The sequence below is a fragment of the Eschrichtius robustus genome, chromosome 7 (assembly GCF_028021215.1).
Source record: "Eschrichtius robustus isolate mEscRob2 chromosome 7, mEscRob2.pri, whole genome shotgun sequence".
NCBI lineage: Eukaryota > Metazoa > Chordata > Mammalia > Artiodactyla > Eschrichtiidae > Eschrichtius > Eschrichtius robustus.
Window position 1 is genome coordinate 127,721,853 of NC_090830.1, and position 26,685 is coordinate 127,748,537.

General features: G+C 55.3%; 1 protein-coding gene across 8 annotated transcripts in view; it reads left to right on the plus strand.

Moving 5' to 3' along the window:
- GRK5 (G protein-coupled receptor kinase 5) overlaps nucleotides 1-26,685 on the plus strand; it is a 219,971-nt gene that overhangs the window by 181,763 nt on the left and 11,523 nt on the right. For 7 of the 8 annotated variants that reach the window (XM_068548645.1, XM_068548647.1, XM_068548648.1 and 4 more), the window contains 8 exons: nucleotides 8,654-8,754; nucleotides 10,482-10,574; nucleotides 15,773-15,836; nucleotides 16,737-16,877; nucleotides 18,445-18,635; nucleotides 21,373-21,410; nucleotides 23,161-23,250; nucleotides 24,833-25,041. In XM_068548645.1, coding sequence (XP_068404746.1) covers nucleotides 8,654-8,754; nucleotides 10,482-10,574; nucleotides 15,773-15,836; nucleotides 16,737-16,877; nucleotides 18,445-18,635; nucleotides 21,373-21,410; nucleotides 23,161-23,250; nucleotides 24,833-25,041 — 927 coding nt within the window. Of the gene's footprint in view, nucleotides 1-8,653; nucleotides 8,755-10,481; nucleotides 10,575-13,240; nucleotides 13,294-15,772; nucleotides 15,837-16,736; nucleotides 16,878-18,444; nucleotides 18,636-21,372; nucleotides 21,411-23,160; nucleotides 23,251-24,832; nucleotides 25,042-26,685 lie in introns of those variants that run through there. The other variant, XM_068548652.1, reaches the window with a different exon arrangement.

Sequence of the window (26,685 nt, forward strand, 5' to 3'; positions counted from 1 at the left end):
CCCCCAGCTGCCCCCAAGCCTCCAGCCCACAGTTTCTGCCCCAGACAAGCACTCCAACTAGTTTTAACTAAGAAAATCCCAAAGAACTGATTGGCCCAGATGTCCCAAAGGCAGGGGGTAGACCAGATGACCTCATGAAGGTACTTCTGCTATGAACGGGCATGTGCACACACATTTGTTCTACAAATATATTGAGCACCTACTACATGCAGGGTACATTGTAAGTTCATATCAGCCAAGCAGAGTAGAGAGATTACAGGTTTTGGAGCCGGGCAGGCCTGGATTTGAATCTCAGGTCCTGTGTTTACTAATTATCGTGTCTAGGGGCATGTACGGAGTACTAGCTGCTCACCAAGCGCTGCACTCAGTTCTGATGAGACAGGAATGAACAACATTCCTGCCCCTCAAAGAGCTCTCTAAGGCTCAGCGTCTACATTTGTGACCTTGGAACAAGCCCCACCTATGGCATCGTTCCAGGGAGAGAGAGACGTATGAATTTGTAGGAAAACTCACATGGAGGGACCAGTGACTATCAGCCAGCCCCTCCCCAGGGTCCCACGACGCCTCTGGCCCTGGATCCTGCTGGAGGCCGATTCCCACCCCTGTCCCTGCCCACGGCCAGGCCTTGGCAGCCCCGTGTGCAGAGCTTCCCGCAGCTGACAGAGATCCCCTCACCAAGGGTCAAAGGGCGGCCAGGGCACCGCTGTGGGAGTGCCCCTCCCAGTTCCCGTCCTGGAGGAGAAATGGGGTGGCCCCCCAAGAAACAGCTGCCTCCACCCTGGTATGGGTGGGACAGGCAAACCCCCAGGAAGCCCCTTGTTTGGAAGGAAGGAGACACCCCAGAACCCCTATCTTCCAGAGTGTCTTGCCTCTCTCCTGCTCAGCTTTTCCTGAGCCTAGTCTGTCCACACTGAGAAATTGCAAATAGTTTACATGGGGAATGTCAACTGCCCACGTATGAAAATATACACATCATTAAGCCCTAAGTGCTTGCGTCTGGAGATAGAGCGGACAGTCTCCTGGGCTGACCTTTTGTTCACTGATGGAACTGCTACTAATGAGTGCGGAGCTCCTCGGAGGGATGTTTTCATATGTTGAAGCGAAGCATAAGCTGGACATTAGCCTGTGTGTGTGTGTGTGTGTGTGTGTGTGATACATATGACAGCGCTATACAAATAGCACTTGCCAAAACATGCAGAGTCCGCTGCACCTCATTATCCAGCCTCCAAAGAGGGCTTGCTCTCCAAGGCCAAAGTAGCATCCTCTTCACTATTCGAGAAAGACTATGGCATCCTTGGAGGACCTGATGGTGCTTAGGGATAAGGCTCTCTGACCAGATTGCCTGGGTTTGAATCCTGTCTCTGCTCCCACGCTCGCTCTGTGATCTTGGGCAAGTTACTTAACTTCTCGGGGCCTATTTCTGCATCTATAAGGTGGAGATAATAAAACCTACTTTGAGAGGATTAAAAAAGATAACCCCACGTAAAGCTCCTAGGACTTAACATATGTTAGGTGCTCAAGAAGTAGCGATGGTGACCACAATTGTCACTGGGAGGTGGGATTGGGTGGAAGGCCCTGCCTGCTCAAAGAATCATCTTGAATGAGGTTGTATTGGAAACAGGTCCTGAATAGGGGGTAGGGTTCGGACAACGTGCCGTGAGGGGGCCAAAAGGGCTCCTTCCAGTAGCAAAGGCTCAGCAGCTGGAAAGCCGGAGCTCGCCCAGGAAATAACAAGTATGGGGTGAGAGCCCTGGCGAGCAGAGGGCATGATGGGGAAGCAGGTCGAGAAGGGCATTTGGAACCAAGGCCGAGAAGGCACTGGATTTTGGTCCTCTGGCCATGGAGATCACTTCCGCTGTGTGGTGTCGGAGAACTCCCTTGGCGGCCGTTGTGTCCACATAAGAGCAAGTGGTTGCAGAGATTCGTGAGGGGCCTACTGGCTAGTCCAGGCGACAGAAGAGAATTCTTGAAACCAGGGCAGTGGGACGGAGAGGGGTTGGGTGGGTGACATACTAGGGCTAAGATTGCCGTGTGTGCCTGTCCCCGTCTGTGAAGTAGGGAAAAGCTGGTTTCGAGTGGGGCCAGGGAGGCCAAGGCTGTGTCCTTTCCCTAGAGCTGGCTCAGGACACCTGGGTAGAACCCATGCAGCTCGGATCCACTCCCCGAACTCTGCCCGCTACGGAGCCCCTCCGGTGTTGGTCCGGCTCGACCCTGGCCAGCACTGACTCGGAGGGGTCCATTCTCTCGGTTGCCCATCGGTGCCAGGAGTGGGCTGAGTCAGTGAGGCCCTGGGGGTGTTCCCAGAAGAGCCCTCTGTGTTCTCCTCCTCCTCCTGCTCCGTCTCGGTCCTGAACCTCTGAGCAAGTGTAGGACGTGTGTTTCCAGGAGGCTCCAAGGGCGACAGCAGAGGCGCTTGCTTCGGGAGTCTTGGCTACTGAGGAGGTGTGGAGGGTTGTTTCATGGCCCAACCGTGCCTCTATCCCTGGGCGCTGCCAGGGCCACATACAGTGGATCCCATTTCCACTCTGACATCTTGAAACAAGGGACTTGGAAGCCAGGAGGTGCTTCGGGAATAAGGTCCTCAGACACGTGGAGTTTCTCTCCGATGCAGGAAATGAGGTCCCTTCATCCTGCTGGTCACCTCGGAGCAGCGGCGCCAGGGAGAGCAAGGCAGCCGCCCTCACCCTCACGATGCCACCGTCGGGCTGGTGACTCAGCAGCCAGTGAGAACCAGCCTGGCAAGACCTGATCCTGTCAGCCGCCCCGCTTATTTAACCTTATCTGGATGAGTCCTCCGCACTCGCACTCCGAGCAGCACCCCGACTGCTCCCTGCTTGCTCCAGCCTCCAGGCCTTTGCCCGCGCGGTGCCCCTCCCCTGGTGTAAATCCCACCGCTCCCTCAAGGTCCAGTTCCAGTCTTCCCTCCCCAGGGCTCCCTCCCAACCTGCTCTCTCATTTCTCCCCTAAATTCTTATTGCAGAGGCCGCCCTCCTCAGGTCTGAGATGCAGCACTTGGTAATCAATCGCTCCCGACTCTAGAGGCCGGGGAGGCTGGTCTTCTGTGGGGTGTCTGCAGCAAGGGGCTCCATAGTGCCAGCTGGTGGACCAACGGCTGGCCCGGCCCAGGCTGGATGACCTGTGGAGGGCGAGCTGGGCTTGGGCTGTCGGCCTGCCTCTGGGGCTCCGTCCCTCTCGCTGGAGTTCTCTGGGGCAGGCAGCGCCTGGGCGTGGTGGATGATCGGCACAGGCTGCCTGGGTTGAGAGCTGAGTTAAGCACCCAGGGGAGGCTTCATGCCCAGACCAGGCCCATGCCTTCCCCACCACCGTCCCTTGCTCCCCAGCCTTAGTCCCTGAAGCACCCCGGTAATCTCTGTTAGCCTGTATGTCACCCCAGACCCAGCACATGCTCCCTCTTAATCCATTGCCATGCAAATGCAGCTTCAGGACAAGTCCTAGCTCTTCTAACTAAGCAGACGCCCTCCCACCCCCAATCCTCCTGCCAACTCTCTCCTCTTTAGAAACCCCAGTGCGCTGAATCATTACTGGCCATCAGTACCATCCATGCCTGAATATTGCAGAGGTCTCCGTGTTGATGGAGCAGAGGATGAGAGGTCTGGCCTAGGCCACATGTTGAAGTTGAGGGTCACAGGCAGTGAGGCAGCATGAGGGCACTGAGAACTTAACAGGGGAGTGGGGACAAAAGGGAGGAGAGGGCTTAGGGAGGTGTGAAGGTGCAAAGCCCACTGGGCCCCTACACCCAGGTCACTGGCCTGCCCCATTCACATTCAAAGCAACACACGGGGCTCTTCTCAGTGTGCTCAGGGCACCCATGCAGCCTTCACCTTTCGCTGCCTGAAATGTGCATTCTGGCTAACACGCAGCAGGATGCCTAGAGCCTGTGGCATGTGCATCAGGAACAGCAGAGAGTGAGTCTGGGCCATAGCGGGGCTGGAGGTACAAAGGGGCAAGTGTGCTGAGTCTGTCCTACCATCTGGGCCTGCTGGCCGCCTGGCCCCATCCAAGTGCAGCCCCAAGTTCTTCTGGTACCAGATTCAAGGTCAATTTCACATTCCACAGGGAAGGTTGGAGCCCGTTCTTTTCCCTCTGGTGACAGGGGCTTTCATCCAGAGGCACAGACCCACAGAGAGTGGATAAAGCACACCCGAGCTTTAATGCCATGTCTGTTCCCACTGCCAGCCTCGAGGGAGAAGAAATGGGGAGGAGTCTTAGCCAAAGAGGAGGGGGAGGTTTATTCCCTTGCTCCATGTGTGATTTCAGGGGCAGGACAGGTGGCCCTGAGCCTACAGTTCCTCAGGGAACCAAGTCCCGTCTCATCAGGCTGGAGGGGAGAGAGCTCTGTGGTTAGCGGCCCAGGGCGTACATAGCTGTGTCCCAGAGGCATGTCTTGCTGTTTTAAGCTCTCCTGGAGTTGGCCGTAGAACCCTCCTTAAGGGCAGTTGGGGCTCGTCCTGACTGCCAGCAGAGTGGACTTCTTGGCGGGGCCAGGCAGGCTGGTCACATCGAGGTTGACCAGCCATTGGCTTCAGCTGCCCTAGACCATCAGGAGGCCAAGTGTTCCCGGTGGGGCCTCCAGCAGAGAAACCCTGTCCCCAGTCCTCCACGAAGCAACACCAGCTCACATTTCAAAGGAGACTTGGTGCCTAAATGCACACTCTTGTGTTAAAGTCTGGGCCTGCAGGCTGGAGCTACTTGAAGAGACCACCTGGTGACCAAAGAAATTAAGTGTCGCTTCAAACCACGGCTGGCCTGAGGGGTTCCCAGGCCCCAGGGGGAATTTTACCAGCGACCTCCACCAACACCCATTCTCCGGGCTGCTTTCAGTCCTGCAAATATCTGAGGGCCTTGAGGTCCTTTCTGTTTGGTTAGAAATTCGGGGAACATCTTTGACATGGAGGAGAATGACCCCCAATCCTTCCTCCCCAGCCTGACCCTCAGCTTCCTCCCAGAGGGACAGTCCCTGCTAGAAGGAGCCACAGCGCTGCCCACCGTAGCTCTCCTGGCATTTCTGAGGCTTCAGTGCAGCGAGGGTGACATTCCTGGCCAGAGCCCACCTGGCCTGTAGCACACACCCCTCTCCCTTCCCCAGCCGGCCTCACAGGCCTCCTGGGACCAGAAGGGATTAGCTTCCTGGAAAGAGATCTGAAACTGTGGAATTCTTCTGCCTTCAAGCCACAGAGGATGGACTGTGGTTACCGGGACCCCAGAGCCTTCTCAGTGTCTGAGGGCCCTTTTTCTTACGTGACGCATCAGACCTTACCTGTGGACTGGGGAGAGCCTTCTCTGGGGGTCTGCCTTTGCCATCGACTTCTCTGAACTGGAGGGGACGGACCAATACCCTCAGATTCCACTGATGCAAATAGCAAATGTCCATTTGAGCAGCGGCTCCTCCTGGCAGGTTTGGGTTTCAGTTCCCAACTTAAACCAGACAACAGCTTCTTATTCCCTTCTTATTGGCAAAGGTGTCACTCCCCGGAGTCACTTGAGAGAAGGTTTGGTTGGAATCACTTAGTTCTCTTCATGTCGAGCCAAAGACTGAGTTTAAACCCGTGGTCATTAAACCAAACGCGTTATTACCCGCTGTTGACTCCCCTCAGGGCTTTGAGTGTGGGCAGCTTCCCCAGAGCCCTCCTGCCAGCCAGCCCCAAGGAATGAGAGTGCTGTGACTTCATGCACAGCTGGGCCGCCCCCAGACCCGGGAAGCCCCTCCCATCTGCTTAGGAGTGTGGCTGACTGATGGGAGGGCCCAGAAGGGGTGGGTGGTCTGAGGCCACGTTCTGCTTTGCCTCTGACCCCATCCTCTGGGCAGCTTTCCCAGATGACCCCTGCCGCCCCGCAATGATCCCCCCGTCTCTCTGAGCCCAGTGGCTCACTGCCCTGAGCTGCAAAATCTCCTATATAAGTTCTAGCTGCCTCTGCTGGAGGGTCTTGGTGCCAGGTCAGCCCACGGCTAGGGTCACACCTCAGGGGCCTCCTGGGAGATGGGGGTGGGTGACGGGAGCACAGGTGGCCCAGACACCCCACCACCTCCAACCAGACTTACTCTAGACCCACCCAACCTGGTGTAAATCCCCTCTCTGCCGCTTGTTGGCTGGGTGACCTTGGGCAAATGTCTTAACCTTGCTGAACCTCAGTTTCCTCATCTGTGAAATGAACATCATAATAGTATCCACCTCACAGAGCCAGAAGGAAGATTGAATGAAAGAATGTGTTGGCCTCAATAGAAGGAAACCGTTGCTACCCATTATATTACTTACATTGGTTTTAAGTATTGGGCCTATAGAAACATTTCATTTGGTGGAGGAGAAAAGAAATTTGCTGATAAAAAAGTTTGAGAGCCATTGAGTTCCATCCAGCTCATTTTATACATCACCTGTAGCCAAGAGAGGCAAAGGAACTTTTCTGTGTGGATATGACCTTATTTATGTCTTACTGGAGAAAAAGTGCTTTGAGGTCAAGGACCACCCTGGCTTCACCTTTTAACACCCCTCCCTGTGCATGTACCCAACACCAGGCCGGGCCACTGCGCGTGAGGGTGGGTCCTCCCTGGCTGAACTCCATGACAAAGTGTGCGTCTGAGTGCATACAGGTGGCAACTCGGGTGCCTTTCTGAGGTCCCAGAAATAGTTCTGTTTCTCCCCGTGGCACGCCCACCCAGCGTCTCTGCTCTTTGCTGACTCACGGCAGGGTTAAGGCCACACCCTGGCACACTGTGTTTCATCTTGCTCACTAACAAATATACGCCGGGCACCAATTCTGTGCCAGGCACGGGGCCCTTCAAACCAAAACTGCCCCAGCCGTCAGCTCTCTTCCTGAAGCCAGTTCACCCATGGCCTCGGTGGCTTGTCCTGATATTTGATTGCTTTGAAGTAGCCTGGAATCATTGATCCCCAAGAGACAGCTGCCAGGATTCGAAGCAAGTTCCCCCAGTCTCAGAAGCAAAAATGACCAACCCCCAGCTGTCAAATCTTGAAGAGCCTGTAGGGCATCTCTGGAGCTGTTCCCTCCTGTTACAGAGGAGGAGATGGAGGCATGAAATGGCCAAGGGCAGAGGTCAGACCAGAGCTCGGGACTTCCTCCCCAACAGTGAGCCTCTTTTCTGCAAAACGAGCAGCAGTCGCTCCAGAAGCCAGCGCTCTACTTGTTGCTCTTCTGTTGTCTCGTTCATTGAGTTTTTACTGTGGGGAGGGGGGGATGGTCCAGGGCAAAGTGGGCTGGAACGTGGGGCGAAGGTGCCGCCACCCAGGATTGGTGACAGCAGCCCTGGGGAGATGCGCTCTGAGTCTGCGGGGTCGTGTAAGGGGCTTTGCCTGCGCTTGGGTGTGCAGGCGGCATGTACTGGCACAGCAGCTGCCCCCAACACACACACCTGAGGCCTCCCCCGCGCAGGGGCTAGGGCAAAGCCTACAGAAAGGACCAGAGAGGAGAGGGCCAGGCTAGGGGAGAAAGAACGAAGGAAGGAACTCAGGAATGCGGGCATTCAGAACACTGGGGAGATTTCATTCACCAGGGCCATGCCAGGCTGCTGCGGGCACCCCCTCCAGCCCCAGGATCAAACCCCCCCACAGACACCACCCAGTGGGCTTAATCAGCCCCCGAGTTACAGTTCGATAGCTGGGAAGAGAAAGCAAGCCTTTCAGATTTCAGCATCTTTGGGGGAGAAAGATGTGTCTACAGCCTGTCCTTTGGAGCCCACTCCTGGCAGCTTTCTCTGTTATCCCGGTAGTTTATTAAAGACCCACCTGGTGAGTAAAGAGCCGGCAGAGGGTGAATGACGGGGGCAGGGGAAGGGGTGGCCGGGCTGCCTCTGGCTGTCTCCGCACCTTCCCGGGGGGCTGCTGCTCCTGGGTAGGACCAGAACCTCTTGGAACTGTCCCTTCAAACTTGAAATATTCAGGCCAGGCATCTTAACTGGAAGGAGAACGAAATGACAGTGCTGACATGTATTGCACGCTTTCTGCTACCTGCCAGGATCCGGGCCAAATGCTTGACCCAAAGGCTTCATTGATTCATTCCTGGAGAAACAAGTATTACTGACCATCCCCCTGATGCCAGCCAGGCTGTACCAGGACCAGGGTCCCAGAGCTACAGCGGCAGATGTGGGAGTGGCACGCAGACCTGCCAACGCCGAGGCCGTGCCCGTGTCACAACCCTCCCCTCGCCGCTGAGCCGTCCGTCCTTCCACCTGCCCCTTTGCCTAGTCCAGACCCTTTCACACACGGCCTCGAGGCCGGGCAGGGGTCCGTCTCACGTCTGCCCTCTGGGGACGCAGCCCCCCACCCCAGTGGCTAAGGGACCGGGGCAGCTCCGAGGGGCTCCCTACGCTGTGAGGCTCACACCTCCCACTCGGTTCTGACCGCAGTCCAGGACGCGGGGATGCCGTGACCCATGTTCTGCAGAGCGGGGCTCAGAGGAGCCACGTAGCCTTACGAGGTCACACGCGGTGTCCGTGGCAGAGCCCGAAATCTGACCCTGAGTCCCGGCTGGGTCACCACCTTCCAGCCCAGCCGCCTCGCCAGACCGCCTACCATGGTGCAGGGGCCCAGGACCAGGTGCGGGTAGGAGGGGCCCCCGAGGCCGCCCGGCGCCCTGCCCCCTCCCTCACTGATGCCTCCTCTCCTCTTCCTCCCTGCAGTCCCCAATTTTCATCGCCCAAGTTGGCCGGGACCTGGTCTCCCAGACGGAGGAGAAGCTCCTTCAGAAACCCTGCAAAGAACTCTTTTCTGCCTGTGTGCAGTAAGTGCTCCGGCCGCCGGCCTCCCTCCCTCCTTCCCGGCCCCGGGGCGTCAAGTCCCTCCACCTCCCCTCGGGCTGCCACACATTCACCCGGCAAGGGGCTGCCTCTAGCCTCCACCTGAGCGCTGGGCACCCGGGGCAGGTCTTCAGTGCCTGAAGGCCCAGCCAAGCCACCCAGCGCTTGTACGCTTCTCGTGAAGGGAAGAGATACCAGGGTGCCAAGTCCAAAGAGAACATCTGCTTCAGATGGTGTTGAAAGCAAGTAGCTCTCCAGGCTGTGGAGACAGAGGAATGTGCACGGATCTGACCCAGTCTGGGTGGTTTGGAAATCCTTCCCAGGTCCCCCCCGCCCACTCCTGCCCCCATCACTGCCACCCACCAGCGCTGCTGCGGGAGCTGGGCTGCAGGCTGCCCTCTCAGCCACACCCCGTCACCTCGTTGCAGGCTGTACGGCAACAATAATGGGATGTGAGACAAGTCGGTGGGTGTGGGGCGAGCCGTGCACCAATTAAGCGCCATCATCGCACACACACGTGCCATGAAGGCTTGAGCAGCTAGGCTCACACCCGTTCCTGCGCCCACACACGCACCCTCCCTGTAAGCTGACGTGCAGCCGCACGAACATACGTACGTGCCAAGATCACAGCTGGCGTGACTGCGCACGTGTTCAGACGCTGCACCCCAGACATTAGTTGAGCGCCTGCTGTGTGCCTGGCACCATGCTGCGTGGGGGAGGCCTTGTGAGCGAGAACGCAGTCCTGCTTCCACGGCTTATTGCCAGTGCCCCATGCGCTCGCCGTGGGAAGAGCTGGGACATTCAGGGGCGCCAGCTTGGGGCCCAGCCTGTGGTAGGTGCTGGAGAGAGCCCACCGTGAGCAGAAACAAGCCTGTGGTTGCTGCCCTCCTGGAGACGGCCGAGGGTCGGCTCTGACAGCGGGTGAGGTCCCTGGGCTGCCCCCGACCTTGAGGGAGCGGCCGTCCTGGCCCCCGACGCCAGCCCCTGTTCTCGGGTTTGGCAGGATACAGCCTCCAACGAGCCCCCACTCTGCGTGTCCCCTCCCTTCTCCGGGTCCCAAGCATCTGGGCTCGATTGGTCAGCGTGGCTGCTTTTTAAAGGGAAGAAGCCCAGCTCTGCCTGCAGCCAAGTTCAGAGCCCTCCAGGGCCTGGCCTAGAGTGTGGCCCACAGCAGATGACCAGTAAATTCTGCTGCAGGGTTGAAAACCTCCCAGGGCCTTCACTGGTCCCGACCAAATCTAGGGCGTGCGCCCCTCTTCCCGTTCCCAAGACACCCAATCCCTCCACTGCGCATAGTTAAATATTCCTCCGTTCTCATCTCAGCCCGTCCCTTCTTCAGACAGATCTCCCTGACACCCCCCGGGACCTCGCTTACCCCAATTCACGATAACGTGCCCCTGGGGTCCTTTTATTTGTTTGTTATTTGCCGTGTGTGTCCCCCATCATGCTCCCTGCTGTATCCCAGAACTAGAGCAAACCCCAAAGGCAACTACTTCCTAAATGTTTGCAGGGTCAGTCAGTCAATCTCAAACAACCTTTGTAGAATGGTGGAGCCTCTCTCCACTCCTGCTGCATCTGTTGGAGGCCCCTGTGTATTTGCATCTCCAAAGTCTGGAAGTGGATGGGGCTATAATCTACTGGATATGGCTCTGCCCACCTGCTCCAAGGTCAGGGTTGTAAAACGTTCATCTGTTTGTTCCCTCTGAGCTAGGTCTGTCCACGACTACCTGAGGGGAGAACCCTTCCACGAGTACCTGGACGGCATGTATTTTGATCGGTTTCTCCAGTGGAAGTGGTTGGAAAGGTGAGTGCTCCCTGGGCACAGCCCACACACACGAGTGTGTGCCAATGTGTGTGTGTGTGTGTGTGGGCGCGCGGGGGTATTGGTTTTTCACCTAAGTCGTATAGAAGTCACTTACCTCCCATGGGCCCATGGTTCAGATAAAATTCAGTGTTCGCCGCCTGTTAATTAAGTTCTTGTGTATTCTAGAAATGCTCTATGCTTATTAACGTATGCACACACACGCATACACTCATGCACACACACGCATACACTCAGCCTCTTGTTCTTACTTTTTGGGTTCACCGTCTTCGGGAATTCTTTCTCTGCCAGCAAATAAAGAGCTGCTGTATTCTTAGAAAGATATGCACATCCCTTATGTAACCCAGCCCCCTATTGATGGACATGGAGGTTTCCCTCAATTTTGTGTGCAGCTTTCCCGAAGTAGTGAATAACTTTGTACATACATCTTTATGTATTTTTGCAAATACATCCATAGAAATTCCTAGCGGATGGGAATTCCCTGGTGGTCCAGTGGTTAGGACTCGGTGCTTTCACTGCCGGGGTCTGGGTTCAAGCCCTGGTCGGGGAACTAAGATCCCGCAAGCCACTCAGCGTGGCCACAAAAGAAAAAAAAAAGAAAGAAAGAAATTCCTAGCAGAGGAATTCCAGGGGCAAGGTTTTGCACGGTGAGGGGCTGCTAGATTGCCCTCCCAAACTGCTGCCCGATTCCCGGTCCTGCCAGGGCCCGGGCGCCCGCTTGTCCTCGGATTCAGCAACGCTCTTCTTGGTGCGTGAGAGCCGGGTTTCCTTCTTGTTTATCTTTTTATCTCTAATCACGGGTGAGACCAAGCATCTTTTCATGTGTTTCATTTGCCGCCTTATTCTCTGCAAAGTGCTCTTACACACATGGTGATGACTTGGCCGGGCAGAGGTGACCTCCGTGTGACTGACAAGGAAGGAGAGGCAGGGAGGATGTGGCTTGCTGGGTCACCCAGCAGGGATTAGTGCAGCCAAGGAGGGGACCCTGGCCTAGGACCCCCAGAGCAGTGCTCTGCCCACCACAGTGTCCCAGGATTTGCAGGATAGGGCAATGCTTACATTAAATCATGCTGGGTTAGCTGGTAGGTGAGGGTGGGAGTTTCCCCTCCCACCGCCCAGGGTTCCTGTGCGCCGGGGGCCTGGCACTCACTGCCATCTGGGCATCTGGGCCGTGGTCAGAAAGCAAGGAGCCCTCCTGCTCCTGCATGTATATCGGCATCTGTGCTGGCCAAGTCCCCTAGACGCTTAGGACACACACCTGCGAGACATGAACCCCCGAAAAGCTGAATTCACGGCACTCCCTGCCCACTTCAGGAAGCCCTGAGGAAACACCCTGCCCTGTAGCCTCTGGGGGACGTCTCTCTCTCCACCCTGACCCATGGGGGTGACAGAGCGAGCAGTGGACGGTCTTCTCTGTTGGCGCACTGCCTGCCACTGGCCGCCTTGCCCATGCACGTCATGCCTCCAGGAGATGGAAAAGCCAAGCGTGGGCCACCGGGAGCCCACAGCCTGGGTCTGAGTCCCAGCTCTGCCTCCTCCCTAGGGGCTGGGGGAGGGATGCTCTCCACATCTTGGTTTCCTCACCTGTAACATGGGGATAATAACACTGCCTGCCTTATGGGCATGGGGTGAGGGTGAGGTGAGATAGCACAGCACACATCAACAAAGCCAGCCTTTGGGCCTTGGGAAGGAAACTGCTGAACGTAATTGTTGGGATGAGTCGTCACTGAGCACACTGGCATCACCATGGCCGTCACCTCCCCCTTCTGATATTGGAGGGAGCAGCTGACCCTTGCGGAGGACAGTCTGGTGGGGAGGTATTCATCTTGCCCCACCTGCCACTCTGGAGCCCTGGGCTGTGTAACACAACCCCACCTTCCTGGGGTGGCAGAGTCAGGACACCGAAAGTGGGCTGTGCAGTAGGCTTCCTGGACTCCACTTCCAACCCAACTACTTACCAGCCGTGACCTTGGGCATCTCATTTCACCTCTCAAAGCCTAAGCGTTCTCATCTGCAGAATGAGGACGGTAATAGTCTCACCTCCTGAGGCTGGTGTGAGGATTACATGAGTCTATGTATAAGCTGCTTCGAGCAATGGGGATTGTTACCATAGAGACCCCCAGAAGGGGCTGTGTCCTTTATCCCAAGAGTTCTAATAATGACGTCTGACACTCAGCAGCTTACAAAAAGTCTTCAGATGCATATATCATTTTACTGAAGATGCAAGGCTCAGAGAGGTTGATGGGTTGGCCCTGGATCACACAGCCATGGCCTGGCAAGGGTGGAACCTGAAGCCCAGGTCCCTCGCTCAAATCCTTCACTCTTAGTCCACCCAGCACTCCTGTTCCAATGGAAGTCTTTAGCTGTGGCCACTGGCTTTCACTTTACTTGTCAGTACCAAACACATGAGATGGAGAAATGGACTTTTAAAATCTGCGTGCTGACTTCAAAGGAGTTACGCCCTTTTGAGGGCGTTAAGCTGTTGAAGCCAGCAGGGCAGGACCCTGGCCTACAAATGCCCTAAATGACTGACAGCACCCCGCCTTCCCCCACCTCCCTTTTTTTTCTTGCTAAAAAGATCATGGCCTGTTGGTGCTGTACTGTTGAAATATTAAAGGGATTTTTTTTCCCTCCCAAGGTTAACCAAGAAATTCCTCGGAAATTGTATTACACTCATTTCCCCCAGCAGAGGAGCTCTGCGGTAATGTCGACTGACTGTTTGTTCTCCATGTATCGTAAACTGTTAGGCCTGGACGCCTTTATGTGGTTTCGAGGGCAGCTGGAAGAAACACTTCCCAGGGCCACATGGCGGATGCAGGCGCATGGCAGGTTTGCTCTAGGCCGGCCACTCATGTGTAAGATGCAGAGCAAGGGGGAGTCCTGCCCAGGGGCAGCCTGGGCCCCGCTTCCTAAAGAAACACCGGAGAAGAGAGAGTGAGTCACAGCACATGAATTCAAGATGGGCGTGCCAGGGAGCGCTCCGGAGGTTTCAGGGCTGTCCTAAGAGAACAGCGTGGTGCCGAAGCTGTGATTTCCGGTGAAACCCAAATCCTCTTCAGGACCCAGCAGCGAGAAGAGTTTCTACGGAAGATTCATTCAACAGCTGCTGGGCGACCAGAGGCTCACTGCTCTTTCTCGAGCGAAACCAGTTCTTGGGCCCAATGCAGTCTCACACCAATCCCCGCCCTGGTTAAGACTCTTGGGGTGGGGTTGGGGGATGCTCGAAAATAGTCCTAGAGAGCCAAGAACCAATTTTAACATCGGAAAAGCTGCTTGTTCTTATCCATGGATCAACTGATGGACATTTAGGTTGTTTCCATGTCTTGGCTATTGTGAATAATTCTGCAATGAATGTAGGAGTAAAATATTTAATGTTTATAAATGGACCATTACTCAGCCTAAAAAAGAAGAAGGAAGTCCTGCCATTTATGACAACGTGGATGGACCTGGAGGTCGTTGTGCTAAAGTGAAATAAGCCAGACACAAAAAACGAGTACTGCGTGACCTCACTTACATGTGGGATCTAACATATTCAGACTCATAGAAGTAGAGAGTAGAGTGGTGGCTGTCAGGGGTGGGGAGGGCTTGGAGAAATGGGAGATGTTGGTCCAGGGCACAAGGTTTCAGTTATGCAAGATGAATAAAGTTCTGGGGATCTCCTTTACAACATGGGGACAGTAGTTAATGGTACTGTATTATTTACTTAAAATTTGCTAAGTGGGTAGATCTGAAGTGTTCTTGGAAGAAAGGAAGGAAGGAAGAAAGGACGGAAAACAGGGAGGGAGGGGGGAATGTTAATTTTGTGCGGTGACAGAATGTTAATTAGCTTGATTGGGTAATCATTTCACAACGTATACATATATCAAAACATCAAGTTGTACACTCTTTGTCAATTATACCTCACTAAAGCCGAAAAGAAGAGGGGGAAAACCTGATTTTCCTTAGCCAAACAGGCCAGCGATGAAAAAGCACACGCTGTCTGCAAGGTGGAATCCTTTGCTGCAACTAAATGGCCATTTATTTATTTACTCCACAAGTCCCATCCTTGGCTCCTGATCAGAGGCTTGTCTCATTAGACATTATAAATGGCTTTGGTGGGACTTCCCTGGTGGTGCAGTGGTTGAGAATCCACCTGCCAATGCAGGGGACACGGGTTCGAGCCCTGGTCGGGAAAGATCCCACATGCTGCGGAGCAACTAAGCCCATATGCCACAACTACTGAGCCTGCCATCTAGAGCCCGCGAGCCACAAATACTGAGCCCGCGAGCCACAACTACTGAGCCCGCGTGCCACAACTACTGAAGCCCACGCGCCTAGAGCCTGTGCTCTGCAACAAGAGAAGCCCGCGTACTGCAATGAAGAGTAGCCCCCCGCTCGCTGCAACTAGAGAAAGCCCGTGCGCAGCAATGAAGACCCAACGCAGCCAAAAATAAATAATTTTTTTTAAATGGCTTTGGCTAATTAAAATGGGGAGTCGGGAGACACAAAAAGATTAGTCATAAATACGGCTTTTGGCAGACAGGATCGTCTCGTGTTCTGGGGCTCAGGGGGGTTACATATAACACAGCGCCCTCGGTGGCGGGAAGCCTGGGAACCGCCGTGAGAGAGTAACCAGACTGGACCTGGGGACCAGCAGTCTCTGCCCCCAGGAGGCCAGGTCTTCCTGGGGCGAGTCTGCAGGAAGGAATAGCTCGGGCGCCCCGGGACGGGAGGTGCAGCCGCCTGTCGGCCTGCCGGCCTGCTGGCAGGTGTGGGAGGGAGGGCTGCGGTTTCCTTTGTGGCCTCCGTGGGACACCAAGCCTCTGTGGCTCCTGGCCCCCTCCCCTCTCCCTGCACCGAGGACACAGCTTCCTCCTGAGTTTAGCCGCATGATTTGCATTTGGGAGAGAGAGGGGAACCACAGGGAAAGTGTGGTGAAACAGCCTCCGCTCACATTTTTCAGGCCTCCTGTTCTTCCCTCCCAGTGCAGGCCTGAGGGCGGCAGCCTGGGATTTGAACACCCAGCCCCAGAGCAAGTCCTTGAGGGTCCCATCTGCAGCGATGGTTCCAGGGGGTCCCCGGGGCCTGGTCTGGTGGTTTGCGCCTGGCACTGGCTCTTTTCAATGCTGCCCTTGTCTATTTCTTCTGGATTTTGCATCTTAATACTACAAGTCCCATGTTGGATTTTTGCTTTTTTCCAGGCAACCGGTAACCAAAAACACTTTCAGGCAGTACCGAGTACTAGGAAAAGGGGGCTTTGGGGAGGTAAGTGAACATCCACGTATTCATGAAAAGTTTCTGGACTCTTGTCACCTTTTCTGTCCCTTCTGGCTTGGCCTGAAGTGTTCTAAGCATGGCTTCCGAGCGAATGGCTTGGTCATGTGCCCCCGATGGAGAAGGAGGGTGAGGCTGGGGCCTTGGGAAGGTCTGCTGTGTCTGAGGTGGGGAAGGAGGGTGTCTGTGGCAGGGCAGGTGAGCTGGAGGTGCTCTTGGAGCCAGCCTCGGGCAGGAGTCAAGTGTGGAGAGGAGAAGTGGGCACTCTTGACTGTGTTTGGAGGGAGAAGCGAGGCCGTGAGCGGCTTAAGCATCCTGGCCACACCATGCTGTTAGTATGCGCTGTTGTACTTAATCTGATCTTCCCAAGCCTTGTTATTCCCATTTTAGAGATGAGGAAAGCTGAAGTTCACAATGGTTAGGTGACCCAGGCAAGGTCACACAGCTGAATAGGGGCAGAACTAAGACCAGACCCAAATGCCCTGGTTTCCATTCCTCTGAATTATACAGTCAGGGTTCGCAGGGGTCTCCCATCACTCCCCCTGAAACAAGCCTCTCCTACCAGCAGCTGGTGCTTGAAAGTCCCCAGTTATCAATGGCTGCATCTGGCTGGAAGCTTGGGACAGGGGAAATCTAGTTGCCCCTGAGAGAGGAACTGGCCTCGGCCAGCCATCTAAACATTGATGTAAATGGCTGATTCTGCACCTCCAAGGGCTAGGATTTGCCTAAGGTGCCACCAAAGCCAGATCTCAAGGGCAGGGCCCTGGGAGCAGTGGGTCCACGGCCAGGCATCATCCAAGCCCCGGAGACACAGCATCCTGGCCTTGAGGGAGCTTCACACTGGCCTTGTTTCACGTGCTGTGTGCCCTTGGCTTCTTTCTTGCCCCTCAGGTCTGTGCCTGCCAGGTTCGGGCCACGGGTAAAATGTATGCCTGCAAGCGCTTGGAGAAGAAGAGGATCAAAAAGAGGAAAGGGGAGTCCATGGCACTGAATGAGAAGCAGATCCTAGAGAAGGTCAACAGTCAGTTTGTGGTGAGTGTCAGGGCCCCAGGGACAGGCCCCCTCCTGGTGACTGGGACTTCTGTCCCTTAAGTGTGACAGGTCCTCATCCCCCAGGGCATGGGATGCAGTGAGGGGAGTGGGTTTCAGAAAGGAGCCTGACACTCCCTCCATCACGAGGTACCTGGGGGTCAGTTGGGGCTGACATTGGTCAGCGAGCTAGCCTGGCTCCCCTCTGGGCGTGAGAGCAGGCTTCTCTGGACACCTCCATGGACAAAAGAGGCCCACGCGGGGCCCAGCCAAGGAGCTTTGTTTCCGCAGACCCCTGTAGGCTGGTTTCATCACAGGAGACCGAAGTGTCAGGATCCTAGAGAGGCCCATCTGGTTTATATTCGTGTGTTACTCCATCCAGGCTAGACTCTGCTGCGGTAACAAATCAACCCCAACTTGAAGTAGCTGAAAATGGCAAAGGCTGTCCTGTTTCTCACCCAAAATCCCATCAGATCAGGCCACCTTCCTTCATCTTCCAGCCACGCACGCCTCCCTCCCCGGGAGTGTGGAGAGTGAATGCTGGGGCCTCTGCACTGCCTCGGCTGCAGTGACACCCCTCACTTCCACCCACAGTCCTCGCCCAGAACCAGTCATGGCCAGGGACCAGCCAACCGCAGGGGAGGCTGGGAAATGTGGAGGAGGACGTGGGTATTTGGCCAGCTCTCAGTGTCACTGCCACTTGTTATTATAAAAAATAATATATGCTCCAGTAAAAAGTCAAACAGCACAGATGGACGCAAAGTAAACATAAAAGCCTCCCTCTCTGAGTAACCATTCCAGACGTGTTTGATTCATGTACAGATTTTATTACTTTTGGCCAACGGGATCTTACTACAAATCTTAGGCGGCAATGTTTTTCCCTTAAATTGTAGAGCTTTTTCTACAACCAGACCAACAGCTGCACCTCTTTTCTAAAGCTGTGCGCCATTCCCCAGATGCACAGGGAAGAGCTAGGCCACGACCTGTGCAGCCATTCACAACAACGATAGAAGTTGTTTCTGGTTTTGGAGCCTCCACAACAAATAAGGCCACCGTGTCCATCCTTCAGCATCCCTTTGGCATATTTCTGTGAGGGTGTGCGTGGGATGGATTCCTGGTGGAGGAATTGCTGTGTCAGAGGGTGTGTGCACGTCCCCCAGTTTCACTCCCACCAGCTGTGCGTGAGGGCGGACCACGCCATCCACGTGGTGCCGCTGTCATTCCCCAGAGTGGGCTGGGCTTTACAAGGTGATACCCAAAGGGGGCAGAAGTTTTAACCACCTGATGTACACACATGCTTTTGTGACATAAAAACGCAGATGCCGTCCTGTCGGGACCCCTGAGGTGCTGGCCTGCCCCTTCTGGCTTTGCCTCCTCACCTAGAGCCACCGAATCTGATAGAAGGGCAGCGGCAGGGGCACCAGGAGGCTGTCAGGGCGCAGGGGGTGGCATGAAGCTGCTGCAGCTCCCGCACCCTAGCTCTCCCGCCCAGCTTCAGGGCCCGGGAGGAGGAGCGGACGTGGTCAGGGGGTCCCCGGAACCCCACCACAGGGCTGTCTTGTGCTCCCAGGTCAACCTGGCCTACGCCTACGAGACCAAGGATGCGCTGTGCTTGGTCCTGACCATCATGAACGGCGGGGACCTGAAGTTCCACATCTACAACATGGGGAACCCCGGCTTCGAGGAGGAACGTGCCCTGTTCTATGCGGCAGAGATCCTGTGCGGCCTGGAAGACCTCCACCGTGAGGACATCGTCTACAGGTGAGCGGCTGCCCTCCCAGCGCCCCCCAACCCTGGTGCCCCCGTCTGAGTCTGAGCAGGTGAGGCTGACCCTTCCATGCCCTGGACTGGACGCTCATCCCCACCCTGGGAGTCGAGGCCCGGGCACTGCCCTTGAGTCAGACAGGCTCCCACCCAGGAACCGAGGAAGGGAGGGAGGCCAAGTGTTCCCTCAGAGGTGATGAGGTCGGGCCACTGTTCCCTTCCCAACCAGCGCCTGCGAAGCTCAGTGGAGCCTGCTGGCCTGATCCGGAGCAAACCCCAGGAAGACTTTAGTAGGATCACCACCGCAGCAGGCATCAGAATGGACCCCGTTCCCTGCCACACCATCCAGCGTTTTAAGACCAGGTGTCCAGATTCTGTGAGCAGTGGCCTTCAGACTCTTCTCACAGGCCTCCTCACAGAATTTTGAAAATCTGTGTGCCCTCATACATTTTAAGTAGACATCTGAAATTGTCCATCATATGTTAAAAGCGTGGCTAAGATTGATATTTTGAAATAGAACTAAAGTGACATCACATTTCTAAAGGTATCCAGTGGAATCTAATTGCTGTAGCAAATTGATTTCCACCATCATGCAGCTAAAAAAATGCATGAAAACTCCTTAATGGTGAGGAGTTTTCTATCATTTTCTTCTCTACTCCCCTCCACCCCGATAGAATAGTTACTATAATGTAATATTTTTTTTGCATAAAAGTTATCGATTAGCATTCCACTCTGAAATATGTGGATGTATATAAGATTTTTTAAAAATTTCCTTTGACCATAAGGCTCTAAGTGTTAAAATAATTTCTTCTGTTGAGTTGACCGTATAATTATGATTACTAGATCCCACCTCTAATTGGGACTCTGGAGCCAGTCACCATAGTCACATTTAGGAGTGGGGAGGAACCTGCTCTTCTTCTGTCAACCGAAGCCACCAGCACGTGGGGGACCCCCCGCCCCAGCCGCTGGGGACACACACCCCAGTTTGAAGACCTTTGCCATGGGGCTTTTGTCAGAGATTATCTTGGGAGCCTGAGAAGGTTTTGAAAGCAAGAGGAATGGTCTTGATGACATGCCCTTCCCCCCACACCATCTCCCAATTTATGCTTTTGTTTTGTTTTCATTCAAGTGAGAAGAGAGTCCAAAAATTTTCCCTGAGGGTTGAAAAAAGAATCCTCCACTTGATTGCTTTTCTCTTAAAAAAAGAAAAAAGGCATCCCTCCAAATTCTAGCCCTTCTTCTATGGAGGAAGAGAGCCATGGTGCCTCCCCGGCCCTGACCACTTGCCAGAGCCTCTCTGGGGGTGTGGGTTTGTGCCCACTAGCCAGCTGTCTTTCCAACCCGGTGGTCGGTGGTGACTGATTAATTGCAGTGATGACTCCTGCGCCTATTTGGAATGGTTAACACACCAAAAGCATGCAAGTTAACAACAGCAACAAAAGTATGTTGTAATAAGTAACTACATGCAAACACCAGTTATCACTTTGTGAGGCTACACCACTGGATTTGGGCACAGGAACTGCTCCCCATGAGGAGAGCTGCCCTCCGTTTGATGAACAAAGCCAGTTAGTGAGAACCGAATCCTCAATCTAGAAGCCATGTATCGTCTGCCTGATGGCTTAACTGAGTTGCACACACTATCCTGTTATTCTTTAACTCGTGGAGAAAACCTTTTATTAATAAAACCAGGGCTTCCCTGGTGGCGCAGTGGTTGAGAATCCGCCTGCCAACGCAGGGGACACGGGCTCGAGCCCTGGTCCGGGAAGATCCCACATGCCGCGGAGCAACTAAGCCCGTGCGCCACAACTGCTGAGCCTGCGCTCTAGAGCCCGTGAGCCGCAACTACTGAGCCCACGTGCCACAACTACTGAAGCCTGTGCACCTAGAGCCTGTGCTCCGCAACAAGAGAAGCCACTGCAATGAGAAGCCCGCGCACCGCAACGAAGAGCGGCCCCCGAGGAAGCCTGCGAGCAGCAGCGAAGACCCAACTCAGCCAAAAATTAATTAATTAATACATTAACTAATAAAATAAAACCAGACACTTCTGCTGCCTCTCCCCCAGTGGGAGTGGAGAGGTTCCCTTTCTCATGAGCATGATCATTTCATCAAAGAGAAGAGAGACGTTAGGGACAGAAGGAGGTGGCTGCATGTACAGCCGTGCCTTCTGGCTGTGCTTTCTCCCAGGCTGTGGCTCAGCTGGAGTTGGGAGATGTGCCGGGCGCCTGGGGGCCCCCTCCCAAAGGGGGTCTTTGTCCTGGAGGTTACCGTTCTCTCCCTTACCATTCTCTGCCCCAATTCTGCGGCTGGTTCTTTGTCCTCAGTAACTTCTCTTCTTTCATCCCCAGACCCTGCTTTGCCTTCAAGGCATCCTGAGGCCTCAGGGTCTTCTCAGCCCTGGAGGAGTCGGTCACCACTCCAGCCAGAAGTATTCCTAGCCCCGGGGCCATCAGTGTGTGGACAGGCGCCAGGACTAGCCTTTGCCTAACTTCCTTTTCAGTCACTCTCCAGGGTCAGGAAGGCACCTATGGCAAAAAGCAGCATTTGTTTTAAATTACTGGAGGGAGAGAAGTTAGCACAAGATTGTCTTGACGCAGAGAGAGACCAGACCTCCCGAGCCCAGAGTCAGGAAGGAAACACTCAGGCCGGGTTGGCCCAAGGGGGTCCACCCAGATGCTGGTGTGCCCTTGCCTCCCAGAACAGCCACACTCACATGCTGGTGATCTTTCCCTTTCAGAGACTTGAAACCTGAAAATATCCTGTTAGACGATTACGGTAAGTCAGGCATCGGCCCGGGGATCCCTCTCCTGCTCTGCAGCTGGGGTGAGCGTCGCAACCCAAAGGGAGCAGGGGGCCCCCCAGCAGAGACTCAGAGACACTGACCCGGGGTCCACGGGAGGGCAGAGGGCATGGACAAAGCTCCTACCTGGCAAAGAAGCAGTGTGGCTCAGCCGAGAGGGAGGACAGGGAGAGAGAGAGAGCATGCACGCGAGAGAGCAAGCAGTAAATGAGGGGTCGAGAATTCCAGAGACTCTGGGCCAGTAGTTAACTCTCACACAACTTCCCTGCACCTCATCTTCCTTGTTTGTGAAATAGAAACAGTGGGTCCTGCCCTGCCTGCTTCAGATGGTGGAGGGTGGTGGTGAGGTTCTGACAAGATAGCTTGAGGAGAAGTTGTTTTGTCAACTATAGCCAGCTATAAATGTGTTAGGCGTTATTACTTGTCTATCACCATTGTTATTTTCTTGTGTGTTTGTGCACACACGCACGGATAACAGGAGCCACCACAGTAGCCCCTCATGACTGTTTAGCCTCTCATGCCTGGGAAGGGGTTGTCACATCTTCTATCTAACTGGATCTTCTCATCTCTACGGAGGGGACAGGGCCGGCACCCCTGTGCCCATTTTACATATGATAAGATTGAGACTCAGAGGAGCCAACCTGCCAAGGTCACTCACCCAGCAATATCAGTGGGGAGTTGAGACCAGAAACCAGGTCTCCCTGCCAGCATGCCCCAGACATCAGGCAGCCCCAGGCTGACAGGAGAGAGAGAGGGAGGGAGGGAGGGAGGTCGTTCGTGACCAAGAGAAGAGGTTTGATTGTGATACTGTCGTGTGGCAGAGCAGGCAGAGGGCTCAGGGCCCACTGCCCCTCTCTGGATGCGCCCAGTGCCCGGAGGGGTTCTTGTTCCCCGCTGGTCCCAGGACTGTGCCCACCACTGATTTGTTGCCCAATGGCTGGAGTCTGTGTGCTCTCACCCCCGCCCCCACCGTTCCTGCCTTTGTCAGGGGCCACTGAGCCAGGGGAATCCACTCAGCTGCAGCCTAGCAGGGTCTCTGGCGTTGGGCCTTGCTGAGGTCCAGGCTGGGAAGGAGGGCGGTGTTCCTCCCTGCAGGGTCAGATGAGGCCACGACCCTGCCAGTGGGCTGCTTGGAGAGACAGCACTGAGGCGAGCTCTCAGCACCACGTCGTCTCTGCCTTTGGGGGTCAGTCCTGGTCCAGGAGCTCCAATGCCTCCTCCCAGTCTCTGCTAAGCCTGGGTGGCAGTGTCTCCAAAGGGAGAAAACAACCCCCAAAGACCAACAAGGCAGAATAGGGAGTTGCTTCCCAAATTGCTTTATGATTTTTCCCCTTAAGCAAATTGTTGCAAAATGTCAGGAGAATCTTACATTTTCCCATGAAGCAATCCCAGAATCAGGCCAAGGCATTTTCAACTTTGTGACATCAGCCTTCCAAGAAGCCCATTAAGGCATTTTATGAGGCAGGTCTGCCATTGTCCATCCAAATCCAGGCGTCCTTTTCATCGTTAAGTTTTTCTCCTAAAAAGTAATACTTTACCCCTGTCCTCTGACACCTGGACTCTCCCAAGGGTCTGCAGTCACCCTGCCATGGCAGGTTGGGTACCACTCTTTCTAGGACAGATGAAATGCCAGGGGCCCATGGCAAGTCTGGGGCCCTGCCCAGGGTAGACCAGATGTCCACATGACCATCCCAGGGACCTATTGACTCTGTTGTCCTCCCTCAGGCCACATTAGGATCTCGGACCTGGGCCTGGCCGTGAAGATCCCGGAGGGAGACCTGATCCGCGGCCGGGTGGGCACTGTCGGCTACATGGGTAAGTGTAGGCGCAGCCTCTCACCAAGCCCCACCCTCAGAGCCACTGGCCTCTTTGTGCAACTAGAAGAAGTAGTCATGCTGGGAGGTGGGAGGTCTTAGCCAGGGTTGGGGGAGCCTTGGGGCCCCAGGGTGCAACTTGACTTCACTGAGCTCTGCAGCTCCCACCCCTAGCCCCAGCTATATCTCAAGGGCAAGCCCCTCCCAAGGTCAGTGGCAGAGCTGACAAACAGCGCTGCCTGGGGGTGGGTGAAGTAGGGGTCTGCTGAGTTGGCAGACAGCCTTTCAGGGTGACCTCGAGAGGGGGGGAGATCATTAGGAAGGGCCCAGAAAGGAGAGGAGCACACCACCTACTGTGTCACAAAGTACCATTCTAAGGAGAGACCAGCCTCGGGCTCGCTGCGCTGCATCCCCTGAGCCTTCTCTGAGACCATCATCCTGGGAGCTACGGGGAAGAGCCCCAGAGCTACACTGACCCCTGGAATGCTCCTTCCAATAAGGGATATTCCCTGGGCTTCCTTCTGCACACCTCACACTCATAAGCCCACTCACACCAGGAAGCAGAGGACTTCTGAAAGCTCTGGGGGGGTGGGGACCTTGTTTTCCTCTACCGGGCTTGTGCCAGCAACACATGCTTAGGGTTCTAGACTTGGTCTCTGGTGCTCGAGGGTCCTTTTCAGGTTGCACGACATTGGAGGACCTCTGGGGTGTGTGTCTGTGTGTATGTTGGGGGTATGTATACCCATGTGAATGCTGAGGGGTGGATGGACCGATGATAGGTAGATAGATAGATAGATGACAGATGGACGGATGGATTAATAAATGGGTGGATAGATGGATGGATGGGTGGATAGATAAATGGGTGGATGCATGATAGATGGGTGATGGATAGATAGATCCATCTGTGCACCTTTGTGTGTGTCTGCCTGTGCATCTGAGCCTTCTCCTCTTGCACAGTGTCTGCACAGCACATTGTGTTGTGTGCATACCAGCACATGTGTGGATGCATTTGCCTCCCTGGATGTATGTGGCCTGCCTGATGACCTGAAACTATCTTTTTTGCATTTCTCTGGTGAATCTATAATTCATTTTATCAAAATGTTAGAGAAGCTATTTGAATTCCAGCTAAATTTAAAATCATTTTACTTTGGGTGGACACACCATTCATTGAAACGAATACGTGTGCAGCACCTACTGTGTGTCAGGCGTCGTACCTGTTACCGGGCACAGCAGGGAATAAGGTGGCTCACAGTCTAGTGGGGGAGACATCAAGGGAACAGGTTGTTTCCATCCACTGTGGTCAGGCTTCTGAAGCCACAGTCAGAGACCTGGGAGCACAGCAAAGAGCAACCAGGGCAGGCTCCCAGGAAGAGGTGGTATTTACAGCAGTTGGTGGGCCAGAGTCGGCAGAGGGAAGAGGTCTCAGCCATCAGGCTCCAGGCCTTCTGTGAGCAGCACCATCACTCCTGGCTGCAGGACGCCCTGAGGCCCCGTTGACGTCACAGTCCTGGCCCCGTCTGCCCGGGCTCTGACCTGCCACCAGCTGTCTCTCACCTCTCCTCGCTTCCCTGCTCTGCCCCCAGCTCCAGAGGTCCTGAACAACCAGAGGTACGGCCTGAGCCCCGACTACTGGGGTCTGGGCTGCCTCATCTACGAGATGATCGAGGGCCAGTCGCCCTTCCGCGGCCGCAAGGAGAAGGTGAAGAGGGAGGAGGTGGACCGCCGGGTCCTGGAGACCGAGGAGGTATATTCGCACAAGTTCTCCGAGGAGGCCAAGTCCATCTGCAAAATGGTGAGCTCCCGGTGAGCCAGACGCTGCCCCGGGGCTGGTGTCCAGTGCTGGCTCCCCTCCTGGCCCTTAGCCGAGAACAGCAAAGGGGCTGAAGGGGACAGGGTCGGGGCACGCTAGGGTGCGGGCGATGAGGCCACCAGGCCGGAGGAGCAGGCTGTGGATGGGGGTGGGCAGTGAAGGCTTCCAGGAGGGAACCTGGGGTGGGGCAGGGCGGCTCTGTGATGAGGGAGGGGGGCTGCGGTGAGCAACGGGAGACACCCTCACGTCCAGCTCTGTGGGGGGAGCCAGCATGGGGGAGAAAGGGGATGATCCTGGCTCGTCCCCAAGACACAGAGGGATCCAGGCAGCCCCTACCCTTGACCTTGGGCCTCCTGCTCTCTCCAGCTCTGGACCCCTGGGTGCTGGCTTGAGGCCAGGGGCTGCAGGTGGTGGGTGGTGATAGTTTCAGTCTTCGAACATCTTATACTCGAGTTTTCCACCCACTATATGGAATGTTGGTCACACTTGCTGGGGGCCTGCGTGACGGTATCCATGGATAGTGAATTTGACCCGGCCACAGGTAGGGCGCACTCGGGGAATGACCTTTAGACAGGCTGGGTGGGCGGGGCCAGACTGGGGGGCTGGAAGCCAGATAGAGGAAGGAGTGACAGGAGCCATCAAAAGTGGAGCTGGGGGACTTCCCTGGCGGTCCAGTGGTTAAGACTTTGCCTTCCGATGCAGGGGGTGCGGGTTCGATCCCTGGTCTGGGAGCTAGGATCCCACATGCCTCGCGGCCAGAAAACCAAAACATGAAACAGAAACAATGTTGTAACAAATTCAATGAAGACTTCAAAAATGGTCCACATCAAAAAAATAATCTTAAAAAAAAAAAGTGGAGCTGGAGAGAGTCCGCCCCTGGACCGCGGCCCTTCCTCTCGGCCCAGGTGGGCCCGCTTCCTTTCCTGCTTGGCTCTTAGGCTCCCAAGGCCCACCTGTGCCCCACAGGGCCCTCCTCCCTCTGGTGCTAGCCCAGCTGTGCTAGCACCTCCACCGCAGGCAGCTGCCCTCTTATTCCAGCCCCTCGGGGACAGGAGGGGCCTGAGCGCTTGGCTCTGGGCACTGGGGATCCACAGATCCCCTTCCTCTCCCTGGAGCACGCTGCACCTGGAGCAGCGGACAGGCCGGCTGGCCCTCAGGATCTGAATCATGAGCGTCAACCAGGCTAGAGTGCAGAGAAGGGCAGGCCCGGAGAGCTGATGAAAAGCAGCAGAGTTTCTGCCTCTAGAAAACCTGAGGCTGCACTGCTAGGGGCCCAGAAACCATCTGGCATAGTTCCCACCCCCAGAAGGCCACCCTCCTGGAGCCATCCGCCTGCTGCCTGACCGCTTCCTCTTACCAGCCTCGGTCTGACGTCACAGAGACATGGGAAGAAGGATTTGGGCTAGAGCTGCCATCTGACCACTTCCAAAGGAAGAGGAACCGTAGATCTGCCATTGGCATGTGTGAGAGACAGTGAGGGAGGTGTGGTGTATACACAAGCAAACACACGCCCGGACAACATGCCTGGGCCAGCCGGCAACCGGGGGACCTCCAAGAAAACAGGTAGTCACGGCAGCCAGAGCTGGGGTCGGGGAACAAGAGGAGCAAGGCAGCAAAAGGCAGGTA